This window comes from Dysidea avara, chromosome 8 (assembly GCF_963678975.1).
Source record: "Dysidea avara chromosome 8, odDysAvar1.4, whole genome shotgun sequence".
Lineage (NCBI taxonomy): Eukaryota > Metazoa > Porifera > Demospongiae > Dictyoceratida > Dysideidae > Dysidea > Dysidea avara.
The window spans coordinates 34,399,123-34,419,567 of record NC_089279.1 but is presented as its reverse complement, the minus strand read 5'-3'; the positions used below and the strand labels follow the sequence as shown (position 1 = coordinate 34,419,567).

The 20,445-nt window shown below is 38.1% G+C and overlaps 2 protein-coding genes across 2 annotated transcripts in view; both read right to left on the bottom strand.

Annotated features, from left to right (window-relative positions):
- LOC136262970 (sodium/hydrogen exchanger 9B2-like) overlaps positions 1 to 115 on the bottom strand; it is a 31,004-nt gene extending 30,889 nt beyond the window's left edge. Inside the window, exon 1 of the mRNA XM_066057391.1 lies at positions 53 to 115. The gene's annotated coding sequence lies outside the window, so the exon portion shown is untranslated. The remainder of the gene's footprint in view (positions 1 to 52) is intronic.
- Positions 116 to 3,441: 3,326 nt separating this feature from the next.
- Positions 3,442 to 20,366, bottom strand: LOC136262969 (sodium/hydrogen exchanger 9B2-like). Its single transcript, XM_066057390.1, has 2 exons — positions 20,269 to 20,366; positions 3,442 to 6,119 (listed from the first exon to the last, which is right to left on the bottom strand). The coding sequence occupies exon 2, from the start codon at positions 6,081 to 6,083 to the stop codon at positions 3,657 to 3,659; it is 2,427 nt and encodes an 808-aa protein (XP_065913462.1). The 5' UTR covers positions 6,084 to 6,119; positions 20,269 to 20,366; the 3' UTR covers positions 3,442 to 3,656.
- Between the last annotated feature and the right edge of the window lie 79 nt (positions 20,367 to 20,445).

The window sequence follows — 20,445 nt, the reverse complement described above, 5'->3', positions numbered from 1 at the left end:
TGGGACTTAGCCCCACAACATGCCTCCCCGCGTGTATGTTGTTAGAACTCACCGCGTAGTTGTCGTCCACTCTCTCGCTGCGAGCACTATACTGTCAACTGAGATTATATCGCTGAGATTTTAGTCTCGTGCCAGCCGGCCGCCCCTGAATTTATCAATTTATCTGCGCGCGCCTATACTTCATGTAATTACGGTACATCGACGGAGTCCATCTTCTGAAAGACCTTATATGAATAGCAACAACTTATTTTTAATAATTCAACGCATAATTTATATGGTTTTGTATTTGGTATTCAGGCCGGTATCTCTGCCTACCATCTTGGTGAAGTTTAGATGTATTAAGATCAATGAGGATTAATAGCCAATTTCAGCTTGATTTGAACTGTCTCAGTGAATGGTCTTTGAAGTGGAAACTAAAATTTAACATTACTATAATTAGCTATATTAAAGCGTCATTTTGGAACTATACAGAAAAACACACTTATTTCCTTAGTGGTATTCCTATCCAATCAGCGGCATGGTCTGTCAGAGACATTGGGGTCATGATTGATCAAGTTCTTAAGTTTCATGAACACACCTCAATTGTAACCAACACAAAATTTTAATCATGCCGTCTGTATTACCAAGTTGTTACATGCATTTGATCATGTGACTTCACACCATAGAGAATTAGTTTTATTATTATTATTATTAACACTTTACAGTGACCAGCACTGAAGGTCTGACAGTTAACTTGAACTGACTACCTGGGGCAATTGCAATCTATAGCTGCTATGTCACATTAAATACCAGTAGCAAGAGACATTACACTTGGATCCCCTATAATATTTAGCCACCAGCACTCACTGTAGTGATCACTTTGCCAACCTATAATCATGCTAGAATATGGTAACAATTCAACTTAGAGCAACCAAATTGATTACTAGATTGCAGGGGCGGATCCAGAGTTTCGAAAGAGGGGGGGCACCTTTCTGAAAAACAGTTGAAGACCAAAAAAACTTGCTGAAAACCAGTTGAAGACCAAAAAAAAAAAAAAAAAAAGGTCACAGCAATAATAGCTAGTTATCCTTACCAACTATATCACGTCTGTTATGTAAAATAAAATCCTATTTGTAGCTTCATAGGTAAGCTACACTGCCTCATGAACATTGTGACTGCTTTATTAGAGTAATTGACTGCTCTATTAGAGTATCTCGATCTTGTATGCAATTCTTGAAGGGGGGGGGGGGGGGCATTTGCCCCAAATGCCCCATCCTGGATCCGCCACTGGATTGCATGACAGTGATCATGAAACAAGACTTACAGATTAAGGGTTGCCTTCAGTCTGATATTCTTATACCAGATATTAAGTTTAGTGGACATTGATGTCAATGATTTTTTCTTACCCAGTCATCAGATGACTGGGTGAGAAAAAAACATATGATCATTATAGGAATTACCAGCCCAGAGGACACCAATTAAAAATTTACAAGTGTCATTCATCTTGTACTGTTATGAAGTAACTTTTTCTCTTAAGTAGTGAATGTATGGAATAATTTACCGCAACACCTTATTGGGACACTCCTTAAACTCATGCCTTCAAGGCTAAACTGGATACGTATATATTGGACTGACAACATGACTTGTACTTATAATAATTGTATGGTGATTTGGTGCATGTACAGGCTATTTTTACCTTTTTGTAATAAAACAACATTTCAAGGCCATCCCTACAAATTCATCCAGGGTTGATACTCATTTTTCCCATCAATGATTAGTATGTGGAACAGTCTATCAGTAGTTGGGTCACAACATTTTAAAGGGTAATCTCATCTTTAATTAATTTCTATGTTATACTTATGATTTTTTAACAACTAATCTCCATGTACAGTGGAAATTTGGCATCCATACTTTGTCCCACCCCTGGCCATGGGGCTTTTGGTAATGGCAGTTTCAGTGTTGGGAGTAACGTGTTACTTATGTAACGCATTATGCGTTACATAATATTATTACTTTTGTGGTAACTAAGTAATATAACGAAATACGCTTTAAAAACAGGTAATATAATTCAAGTTACTTTACTTACAAATGTAACGCGTTACCTAAGTAATATAGTTACTGTAACGAGTCTAATATTACATAATATTATTATTACTACAAGTAACAAAGTTACTAATCTTGCTAGTAATCCACTGAGTAATGCCTAGCCACAACAAAGTAATGAAGCCTACTGAATGAACACCAGCTTCTTACTTATAACCAAGATTTGCACATTGCCCAACAATGCAATCATGACAGGTGATAAAGTGGTAGTTTCACATGTGACAGCTTAAGGCTGTGGACACAAAGTAATATAATATGTAATATTAATATAGTTACTTTATTTTTTGGGTAATATGTAACTGTAACTAAATAGTTCTGTTGCAAGTAATATGTAATTAGTTATACTTTTAAAAGTAACTGTCCCAACACTGCATGGGCAGTTTGGTAAGGCAATATTATTTTTATAGGTTGATCAAATCCCTATAGCTTATTAGAAGGTAGGGATTTGAAAAGTTTGTATTATGAGAAATTTGAATTGATTTTATCAAACCTCCTTGTATTGCCCCACATACCATGAAAATAAGTGCAACATGCAGCCTAACTCATTGTCAGCATATATAGATATGTAAACATAATTATAACACTTATGGTAGATGTCAATAGTTTGATTTGAACATGTTTATGGAATTACAAAATGGAGTACCAGAATTTGAATTTAACTAAAGGAATTTCGAGAGCTATACTAGCTAATAGGACAAGATCTAGACAAATAAGGAGAACACTACTCAAATTGTTTGTCTTAAATTTGTTTATGCATGTTCTTCACCTGTCACCATGCAGTAACAGTTGTACTTCTACTCTGCAACTGCATAATGGTAATTTACATAAGAAAAGCAATTCTATTTTGTGGTGATGATATTTCATGTATGTTTGCATTCATGCAGTCATCAAATTCCTGGATTTAATTGTTTACAATACACAAAGCATCAAAACAAAAACATATACATAGATTTTAAAGCGCTTTACATGTTCTTAAGAATTAACAATTGTAACATCCATTTGTGCACTTAAGTGTCACATGTGCACTTAAGTGTCACATGTGCACTGACAGACCAATGACGTGATGCAAAACTTACATTGTGCAGACACTCTGGTATTGCCCTTGGACTAAAGCTTTAGTCTAGGGAGATTACAGGAAGGTAAAGGAATTCGTCCCAGATATACAAATGCCAATATAGACTTAAATTCTGAGTAAATTAACAATTACATAGGACACAATGATTCATTGTATCACTCATGCATAATGGCTGCAAAAAATTGGTATATTATTATTATGGCAACAATTGGCACACAGTGACATGAGAATTAAGTAATAATTATACCACCCATTGCTTACTGTACAACCAGATTGCCATCACCTCTGATAAGAATAAGATGTGTTTATTGTATGTAAAATATAAAGAAATACATGAATACAAATGATGAAGAATTATGAATCAACTGAAGTATAATTATAGCATAATGAATTTATAGCTAATAATGATGATTGTAATATATTATACTAAAAGTACAAACAAACAAAAAAAATTACAGCAATGTAATATATATAAAAAAAAACTTACAGCAAATTTACTTTACAATGTTGTTTCTTGGTGAATTACAACATAGTTAGGGGAACATGAACGACGCCGCTCAATTTTGACTTGTAGCTGACCATTGTGAGAACCATAAGGCTCATTGTGTTTCCCATGGTGATGACGTCCGTGATGATGATGACCGTGAATATGTCCATGATGATGACCGTGATGATGACCATGGTGGTGGTCATGATGACTATGTTGTTTATGGGAAATGAGTTGAGCAACAGAAATATCTGTAGTATCTGAAATTGGACTAGTAACAACCTCCTCCTCCTCTTGAATACTCATGTAACAATCAGATTCTAGGCTATGGGTTGATCGGTGGTGATAGGCAGCACTTGAGTGAACACTCTTAAAACTTTGAGACTCAGAGCTATATCCTGAGCAATGATGATGCACGGCACCGACGTGTATGTGCCTGTTATGGACATAGTCATGGTCTACCATTTGACGGAAACAGTCAAACTTCAATTTGTCTTGTAAATGATCACAATCAATACAACGGTGGAAGTCTGCTACAGCATGTGATGTCAGTTGCTGTACATCTCTCATGTGTCTAGAAAGGCTCTCATATGGAGGCTCGTCATCTGTTTCATATTCGTCGTCATCTTCATCCTCAGAGCTTTCTGATTCAGATTCAATTTTCCCAGTAATGTCAACTTCACCTTCAATGTTGTGTTCAATGTGCACATGATGGTGTCCCTCTTGTGATAACAGATGAGGGCCAAAAAGTCCAATGCTCAGAGCTCCAATAGGTCCAAAGATCACAATGTCTAGCACTGCAATAGCAATGAGAGTTCTACCAAAGCCTTCTTCTCTTGGGTCACCACTTCTCATGGCCTGATCAACTGCTACTGATCCAACAACTGTTTGGACCGTTGCTCTAGGCAACCAAGCTATAACAACAAATAATTTCTCCTTGTAATTTAATTTGCTACCCTGAAGAGCAACTAACACAGCAATTGTCCGAACCAATACTCCAATAGACAAAACACCAATTCCTTTGGCAAGAAGGTCAATGGAAATGGCACTAAAGTCTGCATCAGTCCCAACTAGGCCAAGCAGAAGTGGTTGGTGGAACTTCCACACTATAGTAAGGCTTCTGCCAACAAGTGTTTTTCCAGTTCTCTTCCAACCAATAGAAGCCACAAATGCTACCACAAAAACAGACAGTGAGCCAGCAGAGATAAAGCCTGTTTCATACACTTTAGCTCTCCTAGCACCAAAATATGCAAAAAAAGCTAGTCCTGTGATGATGGCTAACCTGTTGCGATTCCTCGTACCTTTCTTCATGTCATGTCTGTGAGGTATCTGCCAACAAACTAGTCCAAATCCAATACCATACACCAGTCCCATTACAATCTCCATTGGCCCTCTGAATATGCTAAATACAATATTACCAATAGAAAATTCAATCCCTAGAAGAATTTCAAACAGACTGATAGAGATTACATCATCAATTGATACACTGGCGATGAGAAATGATGGGATACCTTTGTTTGTACCAAAGCCATGCTGTTGCAAGTTTAGCAGTCCGGGAATTAGAATACTTGGGCTAATAGCAGATATAACAAAGCCCAGCATAAAACTCCACAACCAAGGTAGGTCTAGCAAAAAATGGCCAGCAATTCCATCAGCAATTGCTTCACCAAGGGATGGCAATAGAGCAAGCTTAATAATTTCAAACTTATGTTGGTACACCACATTAGCATCAATGGAAATTCCACCCCTAGTAGTAATAAGAACTAGTGCTACATTTTTCAAGAAGTTAGCAATGTCAGGGTCAATATTGTCAGCCACAGCTATAGCACTAATGTTCCTCAACATAATTCCCACGACTAACATACCAAACAGTGATGGCAAACGTACAGCACGTGCGATAAATCCACCAACAGCACTAGCCATTAATATGACCACCAGTGCAAACACTTGTCCTTCTTTAGTGATGATGCTCTCATGGCGTTCTGCTGAAAGTGGCTCAGAGGCATTTCTTAGTACATCAATTACTTGACTATCAGTCATACCGCCTTCTTGAATAACAAAGTTGATTTGGTTTACACAACAGTTAACATAACTGTATCCAACTGTAATATTGTCTGTATCTGACTGGAACATTCCAAGAATACTGAAGTCATCAATATCAGTTTCATTACAAGGATCTGCAGTCTCATTGGATTCATTGACTTGAAGACGAACACAAGTTACATAGTCTTCAGATTTTGAACTCTTTGGAAACACAAAATCTCCTAGTATCGCCCACAAAACTCCCAACCATATGACTATTACAAATAAACGCGTCAGTAGCCTCCAGTGAGGATTAGGGCCAGCCCAGTAGACTATGTGATGGTAAATGCTGTAAAGCCAGCCAAGAATGCCCTCCCCTTCGTGAACATGCGCTGGGGCTTTGTTGCCATAAACCATAATGTTGATGAACTGGCTAGAGTTCCTATTCTGTACCTATATACAAAAAAAACAGTAACACATAAAGGAAATACTCTAAATTCAATTGTGAGCACTTTAAATACACAAACCTTAATAAATTTTACATTAAAAATTGAATTTGTATAGTGTAAAACTTAATAAATTGCCTAAACAAGAAAAAACTTCAAGCTATCATCCACTGGCTTCATACATTCTAAATGTGAAAGAGGAGCCTTTATATAGTGCAGCAAAATAGAGCCAAAATCTACCATAGATGTGCTGTAACAATTACAGAGCTAACAACAGAAGAACAATGCATGGCAATATCACACATAAATGATAATACTGTTATGGGAGAAAACTTCCATCATTTGTGATCCACTGAGTGAAAACCAGATTAGTTTGTTTTTGAGATAAATACCATTCAAATACGTAGAGTATAAAACACAGGCTACAAAAATAATTTCACATATACTTCAGTAAACAATGAAATAATGCACTACTGCATTCGCCTTTTCATGCAAAGTAAGAATATCTTTGTTTCATTTTTGTACCACGAAGCAAATGTGAGTTATGTGTGACTATATAGTACTTTTAGTACAGTGAAAGTTGCAACTTTCACAAAAGATCACATCTCTAGTCGCCCAATTTACATTTGCCAAGTAATGACAGGCTGCCCAAGTCCAGTCATGGATTTTTCTTTCTGCGCCTTTTCAAACATACTTAATATAACATCGGTTGGTGTCCTACAGACCTTCAGAACTTGTGCTGTAAAGCATTAAATAAAAATAATAAAAGACAGTAGCTGTTGGCCCAGTGGTGACTAGCAAACAAACTCCACTGTAATGTACATACTCTATGGAATATATTATTACCTACAAACTGTAACAGTGGAGTGTATGGGAGAATCAAGAGGAACATAACAAAGTACTTATTGAGTGATACTAAGTAATTGCCAGTGAATTCTGAGTATGGGAATAAAAATTTGATTTTAGCCATGTAAGCAGAGGTAGGAGAGATGAACAATTTCCTAGACAGCCATTTATTTGTATCATCATAGGATACTATTTATTACACAACAATTACATTACTAGAAAATATGGTTTATGATTTGCCCTAGGATATAAAATAATTACATTCAAAAGAACCCTTACTAGTCTAACTCCAGTAATCCAAACCCTCCATAATCTGAACAACAAAGGTGACTGTTCAATTAGAGTATTTTACCACCAACTGTGTGCTCTATTAGAGCATTTCAGCAGACTCTATTAGAGTACTTCAGTAGAGCTCTGTTGTAACAAAATAGGGTTCACTATTCCAAACAAAACCACAAAGTTTTGATTACAAGGATCCACTGTATTGTCCTTGACCCTTGCATGGATTTGCAAGTAACTACGCTATTGTCCTCGAACTAACCCTGGTTTTAGTATAGCTATCTATATATGTGACCAGATTTTACGAAACTATTCCAAATCGCACATCCTGCAAGTATTGGTATTGCTTGGTAAACATCTCGTGTCATGTTTGGTGTTAACTGTTTTGTTGCATTTGTTGTTTGCAACACTTCTTGAAGTGTGGCTTCACTGTGATGGAATTATTGTACATGTACAGTTAGTTGCAAAAGATTGCACTCCTCTCCAGGTCCGTGCCAGAGATTACTTGTCCTAGTAACTTGGGTCATAGTACTCAACTATAACTACACAGGTGGATGCATGGCAATGATGCTACTTTATAACAATCTAGTCTTATTGCATGCTTCCTTGCTTGCAAGGGTAGTGATGATTTTTTTTCAGTAATGACAATTTATAGACGTTCTACAATGTACGTACATATTCTCAACTGCAAATAGTTCAGAAAGCCAATATAATACGTTGAGAGTCTGGCACAACTATATATATGAGAGACAATATATTTGAACATATCACAACAAACAGGTGCATGACATACAAATGTTGTATAAATGTAACATACCAGTCAATAACTTACAAAATCAAGGTTGACAGGCCAGAGTTACTGTACATGAGTATACACCAGTGGGTGGTTTGTATGGTTAGCACTTAGATGGTATAGTGATACTAAAGATTGCACTTAGGTGGGTTATTGGTTGTGATGTTTGGCCTGGCCTTTACCCTTATAAGGGAGATGAACATGCTAAGGCTTGCCCAATAATTTTGAAGTTATAAAAAAAAAGTTGTATGTGTTTCTGGTTTCCTGCCCAGTAAGTTTTGTGGAGCAGAGGTAATAGCAAAAAGTGCGAACCTAAGCATGCTACTAAAACATTTAGCATGCTATTTTTGCATAGCACTCCATGTGCTCTATTGTGTACTACATTATATAGTTATACAACGGCCACGAGTGCTCTGCCTGATATAAACACACGAGCCTGAGGGCCGTTAGGCCCGAAGGCAAGTGCATTTATACAGGCAGAGCACGAGTGCACGTTGTATAACTGTTATGTACCACTCACCTAATAGGTGGGGAGAGTCTCACAAGACAGCTGTAACACTAATAAAGGCCAGGTTTCTAACATCGATTGTGGGTAACCAAGCCAGACGTTGCGATGACGTTCCCCCTGCAGTACTGCAGCCACCTGAGATATTGAAAGCTAGTACGCTATGGGTTATATCACTAACCTGCATTCGCTGTTCGACTCTAATCATGTAGTGCTCAGCATGCCAGCGTGCCATATAGACTAAGCACCAGACTAATCACCATAGTGATTCTCTCGAGCGAAAAAAAGCAGCTAAATAGACGGTTTAAGTAAACAAAACCTAACTACTAAACGATACTAGTCTAATTCTTACTATTTACACTGGCTAAATTCGAATCTGGTGGCATGACCAAACTGGTTCCCACAATCGAACATAAAGGTTAGTATTATTTAGAATATATTTGTTTTATTGAGTCATTGTCGAAGTGGACTACAGTTTAATCTGGGCTAAGATGGCACCAGACTAGTAAGGTGTATAAGTACGTTTATATATATGTAGAGTAGAGTGGTGGCCACCCGCGTTGGCTTTTTCAATCGCCATTGGCTGCTTGAAAACATTATACGTATTGGTGATGCTATGGCCCACAATCGACCTTTACATGTCAGGCTATAAAAGAATCCGAGTGATCTGTGAAGTGTCTTTCCACCTATTAGGTGAGGTGTCGTAGTGGTCTTCGCCACCGGCACTTGTGTTATGCTGCACAAAACCGCAATATTTGTATATTGCACTGCGATCGGTGTATTATAACTTATAATGCACTCGTTGTGGTCTACAAAACCGCAACCAGTGCGTTATAAGTTATAATGCACTCGCTGCGGTCTGCAGCAGTGCAATATACAAATTATGGCACTGGCGGTGCCTTTGAACTGCCCACGCAGAGTGGTACATATTAAAATAAAAATCTACGAACAAAAATCATAAGGTCTGTAAGCAAATCTTAGGTCCACAGCAAAGCAGTATTTTCCCAGACAGTATGGTATGTTCTGCCTACCACCCTAGCACAAAAGGTGAGTATACTGGACACAACTGAAAAAAAATAAAAGATAGCTATAACTCCTTATGACCACTTGTAAGGCCCATTTCATTGATAGTATTTGAAGAAAGAGATGAACAGTATCCTCAGTTGCTGACCATAAGTGTATAGTAAAGCCATGTAAGTGCTACTACGTCATGGTGTTGTGTGTTTGGAAAGCAGGCAGGTAGCCCCACCACCCAAAGCTTGTCACTTCTGGCTTTCACAAACGGATTTCTTTATGTGATTGGCACATAAAAGGCTAAGGACAAGCAATAGTGAAGTAGCTTGGCAGCACCCTCCCCTTCACATAGAGAGGAAGTATCAACGCTTTAGCATTCAAAATGTACAGAAAACAGGCACCACCAACCAACCAAATCATTTGTAATCACTAAAATTTTGTGACATTTGTTTTGGAGATACCATAGATACCATGAATTTATGTAAGAGTCAGTCAAAAAGTTTAGTGAAGATGTGATATGACTATGGCTGTTTGTATTAGCATAGATAATAGAGTACTTAAAAGGGATAGGAAATGCAATAACGTGACGTCACAAAATACATACATTTCTATTGGAATTCCGTGTAGTACGTCACGAACATACTCGTTACGCTTGCTGCGCTTGTATCAAAGAGAAACATGTTGTAAAGACAGAATTTTGTAACCAACAACTGTGAAACTTTGCTACAGTGAACTCAAGTAAGTAATCGAGGGAAATAGGATGGTACCAACCCTCAAGGAAGTTATACGCAAAATTAAAGGAGATTGAAAGTGAAAAAAAAAGGCCCAAAAATTACTTTAAACCACTTAACTTTCTTCGTAAATATATTCTATCCTTTTAACTGTGATAAACCTATTCCTTACCATTTAACAGAGGGAACCAGAGGAAATATCGGAGCAAAACAGGAACTGTTGCTTGAAGAAACGACTAAGTATCTTCATTTTTAACCAAAAGTTTAAACCACCTTGCAGTACAACGCAGCGGTAAAAGACTGTGTTGGTGACACGCCTAGCTTACCACAAGATTCAAAAGTGGAACCGGCTATAAAAGAAGCGGTATGGACGAGGCATGAAGGAAAGTATGACAGCGTGTAACAATAACGGTTAATGCAATACGCTTTGTTACAAAATCTACTGTCTGAATTCTCTCGCCAAAATCTCTCACATAGGCCTAAATACTTGCTGTAGTCTGTTAGATTACTATTTACGCTGCTTAGAACACTAATTCCCATGCTTGAGCACAAAACTGTCTTGTCCTTTCAAGTCACGCGTAACGGAAATCAAACTGGAAATCGCTTGCGTTTCCTATCCCTTTACTCTATTATCTATGGTATTAGTCACCAAAAAAGCATTCTTTTCCAAAAGGGAAGCAGTTAGAGGCTTTTTAGCTGAAACTGATGTATTCATGATACTGCCTAATTTTGTTAAATTAATAGAGTATTACTGACTTAATATGCTTTTCGGGCATGCACTTTCATTATTGTGACGTCATTGTTTGACTAGGTGAATGCACTTTGTTTAGATAGCTATTGCAATATAGTCTACTAGCTTGCTTAGATTGACTAGTTGTTAATCATGCAAAGAATATATTTTCATAGATTATACACATGGGTGGGAATAATACACACACGTGGCCCGATGTGGGACTAATATTCTATCACATGTTAAAGAGAATTGAAGTAATAAAAGATCCTTCATGGTTAGCTATCACTGTAATATTGCTTGGTAGTGCTTAGGTGGCTTTTAGTAGCCTCAAATTTGAATGTATGGTAAGCCAAGCAAAGCAAGCAAGTAACGCCAATTCATCATTCACAGCTGTTAATGGTGAGGATCATTAAGGCTCTCCCCAATTACATACCATTGTAATGCTGAGCGACCAGACCTTTCTCAATGCAAAGGAGAGCTAGGGCACCCCAGACTTGACCACAAGATGGCATGATTTTTATGAAAATCATTTATTCTGACAGAAATACGCTTGAAGCGATACAGATGCCTTTTTAAGGTGTTAGACCTTTAATGTACTACTGTATTGAAGGGGCAAGGCTACCACGGCTGGAATTCAGGATAGAACCTTGCTGGGAATTCAAGCATTGTCATAGGGGGATATATTAGTGATGCTCACTAATGGGATATGTTTAACGGTACTAGACTGGTACTTTTTCCAGAAGCCAATACTTGATCTGTTGATTACCTCACCAGAGGTCTACCAAGAATGACTGAGAAGCTACTCTATTTGGAAACCATTGATATAGCAGACAGATCTACACAATAATAATATTCTATGAGTAACTACCTTGCAGCGAAACATACCATCCAGCAGAGCTGGCTCATTTCCTGGGTTTTTGCCTTCGTACAGAGGTGGGTTTTTATTTGATAAAAAAGAAAAACAGTGAAACTGAAAACACAAAATTAGCAATATACAAAATACAAACAATGATTAGCCATGCATGGGGCTTCCTGGCCCAGCATCTTCTGGATGCCATTGCTGGATCTACTACTACAACTTGCAATATCTTCTCTGATGAATAGAGGAAGTGGTACGGTATTCCTGTGATGTTTACCATGTATCCCACATACATTGCTGAATCTACTGAGTAACACGTGGGTAACACGTGTTACTCAGTAGATTCAGCGCTCACGTGGGCAGCGCTCAATTTACCTCAGTGCTCACGTGAGCAGCGCTCAATTTACCTCAGTGCGCACGTGGGCAGCGCTCAATTTACCTCATTTACTCAGTAGATTCAACGCTCAATTTACCTCAGTGCTCATGTGTTACTCACGTGTTACTCAATCTACTGGGTAACACGTGGGCACTCACTGTAGGTAAATTTCAAGGCCGCAGAATTTTTGTCATTCAAGCAAGGTTTCAAAGTCCACACCGTGTCAGGTTTCAAAGTCCACACCATGTCAGCAGTTAAAAATGAAAGTCTGAAACCCTAAACCAAAAGTATAAACATTTGTGGCTAAGTCACAGATCAAAAAACATAGTCATCGGTTAAAGTGAGACATCTACCTACAAGGAGTGCACCCCCTGTAATGAGTTTTACTTAAGAGCATCCCATCCATGTCACCATGTGTATGGCAATAGTGATTTACTAGTTTTACCGAATCAATATACAGAATTTATGAGTGTATAAACAATTTCTTGCTGAAAAAATATATTCATGCAGAACCTTTAATGGCTTTGTCTCTGTGTCGGTCTAAATTTCCTTTGTGCACATAACCATCAATAATTAAAGCTATTACGCACTTATCTGCCCAAGGAAGACATACGGCTTCTGTATAATATTCTTTATGCCTTACTGCACTCATGGAAATCACCGTTGGTGTTAACAAACACACACTCAGAAAGCATAATTTATTGATAAGAACAATTGCACTATACCAGAAATTGTCTTCTGCTCTAGCACTACCCTACTACTACATTGGGCTTTGGTATACATATACTTCAGTGAAACCTTACTTCTTTAGTAAGATTATGGTACCACACAAATGTAACGTCATCTCGTAAGAGTGCAAGCGGTTGCAACACGAGTTAATTAAAGGGTATGGCACCTTTTCGCTCATGAGTATTCATCCCAAATGAAATGGGATGAACACTCGCAGGTGAAACGGGTGTCATGGCCTTTAATTAGCTCATATTTTAATCACTTACACTCTTGCGAGATGACGTTACATTTGAGTGATACCATATCTTGTTACAGTGGCCACCCATGGCCTCATTAATAAAGCCACCTCATTATCGAGGCCAGTGTTTTGGTCCTAGAGGTGGCCCTATTAATGAGGTTAGCAGCGTGTCATATATACTGTACATGGTTTTGTTGCTCTTAAATTCCAAGTAGTTCCAAACACATTGTCACTGCCTAAGTATACATCATCTCAACTAACACACTATCAAAGCACATGAATAGACGAGCAACCACATCAATATTTAGCCTAGCAACATAAATAGATAACAATACACACTATTAGTATCACATGAGTTTTGATCAGCTTATATGTGTCAACACTGAATGGTATTATATATAGACATGGCCATGAAATTTGCAATCCAAACAGGTAATTAAACATTCTGTAACCGTGTCCTCTGTGACTTCATGGCCAGTTACTGAGATGATTTCTAAATGACATCAATGAAAGCTCTGCTAACTGCAACTCATGGCAAAACAAAACAGCCATTCACGTAAAAGGCTATACAGCTCGTTTTAGATACTATGATGATACTCTTTCTTGTTCCTTGTTGACCATAGTGATATTAACTGTCAATGATCATACCAAGTGCATAGTTGGAACACATCACATCTACAGCAATATTAGTATTTGACATTACAAATGGACTAGGAAAAAGAGTCCAACCAGACATGCACTACTGCAAATACTACTCACACTAATTCTGGCTATCACACGTGTCACATATTAATACCATGTGGTTGTTAATGAATGCAGTACTGGTAATTTGACGGCACTTCTATTTACACACAACTATATTCATTTCATCATTGTCCACTTGCCAGCAAATCTATAAGGCAAAAATCAGCTCACAAGTTGTTACAGCAGTGAAAGACCATCTCTTTTAAAAAAGATGACCAATTGACAAGTTTATACACTAATTCACCAGCTACCTGACTATTATCTGAATTATATGGCCAAGAGCACATCTTGATATGGCCTATCTATCCTGTTTTTCTATGCAAATTCTCTAGAGAAAGCCTTGAGACAAGCTCTCCGCTTTTGTTCACGTAAGTAAGGGACACACCTCAAAGGGATGCATTAGCCTATGACTTGTGCACTGTTATCTTTCAGTTGTCAAATTCCTGTAAGGAAAGATCATTCCCTACTAAGCCTATACTTAGAGTGGCCAAAAGAAACCACCTGAGAGCCAAATCCTATATTGTGCAAAAGTGCAATGTAGGCTTCATTTAGCCTTTATTTCTCACATATTGGCTGCTTTTACCATTTAGCAGTTTTGCTCACATGGGTGTGTAAGGAAAAACAATAAAGATAGATAGATAGTTGGATAGATAGATAGATAGATAGACAGATAGGTAGATAGATAGATAGACAGACAGACAGACAGATAGATAGATAGACTTATTGTACCAGGTGTGCTGCGGACTCATGCCTGCCTCCCAATTTGGCAATACAACTGGTTGTTTGTTCGTTTACAAGCTTGTATGTAACAGTGCAATGGAGCATAGCTAATGTGCAATGGAGATTTATTACCCACATCCACTGTATTGCGTATCTGATTGTCTGATGATATTTTAACTAGGTGTCACAGAGAAGAAGTTAAGGTGTTAGAGATGTGCACGTATTCTGCTCAATACCACACTTCCACACTTCCATTACACAATAAAACTTATGGGGACAACCCTTTTGGGACTAAAATTATCGTCCTTATTAGGAAGATGTATTGGTACATGTTATACCAGGTAAAGCACAAGTACCCAATGGTATAACTAATATTAGCCACATGAGTTAATCACCTATCATGTGTCATGCTTCATGAGTGTGTTATCTTGGGCTTTGTGAATTTCGATAGTGGACACTGGAAACAATGTAAGAATAATGTCAAGGCATTGCTGTGCTAAGAGTTCAAACACATGCATAACAATACGAGCATATATACAAAAAGAGAAATGCGCGACTTGATATTCATTATAATAATCATGAATAAATTATAAATTATATCCATGAATAAATTTACAGTCATGCTTCACAGCTAATGGCTCAAATCTATTTAGTACCATTACGTAGCAACTGAGACAGGTGTCTATAAAATATTAAGCTTACCTTCATTATCCAAAAGGCTCTTCAGAATTTTAACATTAGTACCAAGAAACTTAAGGTGGCAGCTACCTGATTAGCCCACATTAATCTTAAGAAGCCAACAAGTAACCACTAACAGGTTAGTGGCTTGATATGAATAAATTAGTGGCAAAAGAAAGGTACCATAACTACTAGCTTTCTGAAAGCTGTAGCAATTTTGTGATGTACCTGTGGTAAGCCATGAATCCATGCATGTCTTGCACTTGTGATGACGATTCACCATGGCGCTTGTATGTCTTCGTCAATTAGCGGGTGTACCAACTTTATTGCTTTATGGTACATGATAGGCCCTATCAGAGCAAATAACTCTCCAAAACAACACGTTAGGCGATCAAATTTTTGATTGATGGCAGGTTAAAAATATCTCTACAGCTCTATGGATCGTTTTTTTTTTAAAGCATAGTCGTGGATCGGAAATATGATTCAACAAAGTGCAAAGACTGCTTTTGTACCATATTCTAACGAGAGATCAATGAAAACTAATCCATAAAGCTGGTAAGAATGATGAAATTAGGCCCTAGGAAAAGTTTCAAAGACTTAACCAGTGTAATTGGCGAGTCATTTGCCTAGAATGGTGCATAGCAAATTCCCCGGTATCTCGGGGTAGGATGGGAACTGACACCTACATTTTCTTTGATAATTTCACTCACTATAAAGGTATCTTACAAGGATACAATGAAGCAAGCAACAATTCCTTCCATGGTCCAGTATTTTTAATTATGTGTGTGGGTTATCGATATACCACCACCTTAATGCCTTAACATGATAACTGTGCAATATCTTGAGTAAACGCATTGCCTTAACAAGATAAATGCACTGTTTATACAGTGTATACACCATCAACATTCCTGAACTAGAGCAATATTTATGTGATAAATATACACTGGCTTTCTGAGGTGTGAAAGCGGTACATATAATAATGGCAGAAAAAGCTTGATACATAACAAGTGCAAGACCAATGCATGACCTTTCTACATTCTATACATATATCAAGGGTCTACAGTTCAATACAGAAAAATATATAAACGTGTAAAACTGTTATTACACTTGTTATTGATGATTTCTAGGATATCGATTTCAGAAATCAATGAAAGAAGATAAACTCCAATCAAATAACAATTGCTAATTTTGTGGTCACATCATCAAAAGCCTCCAACTATCAAACAATACATAGAGATATGTTTCTGCCATGGCATAGCAGAAAAAGGTGTTACAAACTTTAGCTAAACCTCAGCATACAGGCATCACTAATGATGCACCTATCAATGTCACATCCCACCTAGGATTGGAAGCTTTTGCAGCCCAATCATGGCGTGACATCACAATTCCCCTATAAAACACTATAGAGTTATTTCACCGCGTGAGCATTATCACGTCATTAAGTCAGGTGGCCCCCGCGTCCGCCATTACTGTGTACAGGTGTTCTGTGAATCTGCTATGTCAACTTCTTCGTCACTGACAATGGTGCCTCAAATGTCTTCGTATTTCGAAGGATTGCTCGAAGAAGACAAGAGACGTTATAAATCGAAGATTGAGTTAATTAATGGGAATGATCCATTCGGGAAGATTGTTGGTGGGGAGCTATTTCGTGGAGTTGTGCCAGTCGACTCGTGTGATTTGGTGTCTTATCTGGTACTCAAGACTAGTTATGACATCCGAGCAATTTAAAGCACGTAAAGGCCTGGAAGCATACAACCAATTCGTGTCTGGTTGGATTAAAGACATCTCTACGATGGAGATAGCTGGTAAATATCTCACTACTGGCAGAGTAAGTTTCTGTGTTATGCATTTATAGGCTCTATAAATTGATGTTTAATGCTTGTAGGTTCGTCACTCACAAAGGATGAATGAGAAGCCTCTGAGTTGCTGGATTATTTTGAAATTATCTGGGGAAGTTTGTTGTGCCCACTGTGACTGCATGGCTGGACTGGGAGAAGCATGCGGTCATATTGCAGCCATTCTTTATTATTTGGAGGCATTAGCCAGAATGGAAGGCACGAGAACATGCACGCAGGAAGAATGCCAGTGGATAATTCCATCATACTTAAAAAATGTTGAATACCTTCCAATTAAGGAAATAGATTTTACGTCAGCCAAAGGAAAGAAGAGAAAGCTCGATGAAATGATTGATGGCAATAATAATGAACAACCTGTTCCAAAGGTGGCACCACGAGGAAAGAGGTCTACTGAGACTGAGCTGGCGTTACTCTTTGGTGAGTTGAGTTGTGGAGGAACAAGGCCAGGTGTTCTGTCTTTAACATCAGATCATTGTGCTGCATATGTACCTAAGCTGATGTATGATGGTTTTCCTTCAACCTTTAACGTCATTAAAGCAACCACAATGTGTACAGATGAACTATTTGGAATTGTTAGCACAGTGTGACTCTGTTACTTTGGATATCAGTGGAGAGATGGCAGCAAAGGTTGGACAAGCTACACGATCTCAATGCAGTTCCAAGCTATGGTTCAAATATAGGGCAGGCCGCATTACAGCATCACGGATGAAAGCTGTTTGTCGGACGAATCCTGGAAACCCGGCTCAGTCACTGATCAAATCTATTTGTTATCCAGAGGCGTTTAGTTTTACATGTCCTGCTACTAAATGGGGCTGCAAGCATGAGAAAGATGCAAGAGATATGTATCTAAGTGCAAGTAAGGTAAAGCACAGTGAGTTATCTGTGACAGACAGTGGCTTAGTGATACATCCAAAATGGCCACATATTGTGCATCACCAGATGGCATTATTAATTGCAGTTACCATGGAAAGAGTGTTATAGAAATCAAGTATCCTTATTGCCATCGAGGAACAGATATACAAAGTGCATCTGACGACCATAAATTCTGCTTGAAAAAGGTTAATGGGAAGCTATTTCTGGACCACACCCATACCTACTATTATCAGGTACAATGCCAGCTTCATGTTTGTGATGTTTCTTATGATGAATTTTGTGTGTGCACATTTGCAATGGATCATGACCAAGGAGCAGGCATGCACATTGAGTGAATTTTTAAGGATACCAGTGTCTGGAATGAGTGCAAAGTGGCATGAGAACAGTTTTTCAAGACCTGTCTGCTACCAGAATTAATGGGTAACTGGTACACCAGGTCCACTGTCACCACTTCTAATGATATGACTGTTACTACAGATTCAGCTTCTGGCACTTCATTGGATAACAGTACTAGTGTGACCCTTGAGGGTGCTGATTCAGGCTTTACTAATCAGCTGACGTATTGTTGCTGCCACCGACCTGAAGAAGGCACGATGATTGCTTGTGATAATCATGACTATCCCATTGAATGGTTTCACACTTCTTGTCTCCAATTAACTAAACTATTGAAAGGTAAAGCTAAGTGGTACTGTCCTGACTACCGGATCTTACCAAGGTTCTTGAGGAAAAAAGCCAAGAAGTAGATTACCGCTATATCACCAATTTGTATCACTATTATTGTATTCTAACCAATCACCATTATTGTATTCTAAATCTTATGTACAATAAAATTAATGAATCAATGACATACGTAGAATATTGCAATGAAAATTTATGAAATACTGTCAATATGCTAAATTTCAAATTGATGGAATATAATGTTAGTAATAACTAGTCAAAAGGTACGACAGAATCACAACAGTTAGTCAGAGCACAGCATATATGGATCATTCTATCAATAGGTGGACAATCATCCTCTTCCCCAGTTGCCACAAATTGTATGGGCAAAGTACTCTGTAATATTGCAAATTTTCGCCGTACTAAACCAATGACCCGCTCTACATGTATTCTAACATTGGAAATTGACCTCGTCTCCTAATGGAGACAGCTGACTTTTACCTTTAGTAAATGCAGGTATTTTACCTTGAGTGGCCTAGATTGATGGAAGGGAGCCAATCTAGGCTCGTCACATCATAAAGCTTTGCTGGCTTGCCCGATTGAAAGTGTCTTGAACAAACTCTATAATCCGTCTTCGAATCGCTTTCAAGCATCTCTACTGTTAATCTTCCCTAGAAATGGCAGCAAGAAAGCCGTCTCTTCTCTTTGTAGACAACTCCCGATCACGTTCATCATTAGTGTGAGTTATTACAGATGGTATCTTGTAGTAGGATACGTGCTTATCTCGTTCTGAACGATTATTGCAGCCAAAAATCACACACAGCACCATTTCAATATTTCACGCTTGTACACAGTAATGGCAGACGTGGGGGCGACCAGAGTTAATCACGTGATATTGCTCACGCGATGAAATAACTCTATACCCAGCGAATGTCTACACTACACACATATATATACAGTGGTTCTAAGAGACCTTGCATGATAATAAAAACAAGCAAAATCATACACACAAGATTTTGTCCCATCGAATCAATTCATTTTTGAAGTTCAAACTAAAAATACCACACATGATGTCTTGTTGTGGTGCAAGGTCTCTTAGAACCGGAGTATACATAGAGGTTTATGGAATATTTGCAACAAAATCGTAAAGCCATCAACTTTGAAATGTGTCACAACTTTGATAGGTCACGTTTCTGGTGACTTCTGCAATTCTCTGTAACAATGCGTATTAATCACGTGAATATTGTGTAATAATCACGTGAATATCATGCACGCCGACATTCTGTTCTACAAAATGAATTGAAATTGTATGCCCTGCCCTGCTTTAAATTGAAGCCAACTGCGTCAATTGATGTATAAATTTATGAGAAAAAATCTCAGGCTTTGAGCTTTATCTTCCTAGTCTATTAACACAAAACCACAGGAATGTACACTACAATACTGTAACAAAGCCGCAGCAATTCGCACGAATCTTATGTAGAATAAATGCATACATCACTCTCCACTGTCAGTACAATATACTCACTGTAATCGTTAAGGTCGTCTCCTCGCATCGCCTTTGTACGTGACCACTGTACTGTACTCAAGCGCTAACACATAATAAAACAATTTAGTGCGCGCCGCTTAATTTATAGGCAAAATTCCTATCACGTGTTGTCGAACAGGTCACTCTAACCATAGATATACGCGCTATATTATCTAT

Bases quoted from the DNA above. Each gene is read 5' to 3' on its own strand.
- LOC136262969 (XM_066057390.1), bottom strand. From the start codon at position 6,083: ATGGTTTATGGCAACAAAGCCCCAGCGCATGTTCACGAAGGGGAGGGC.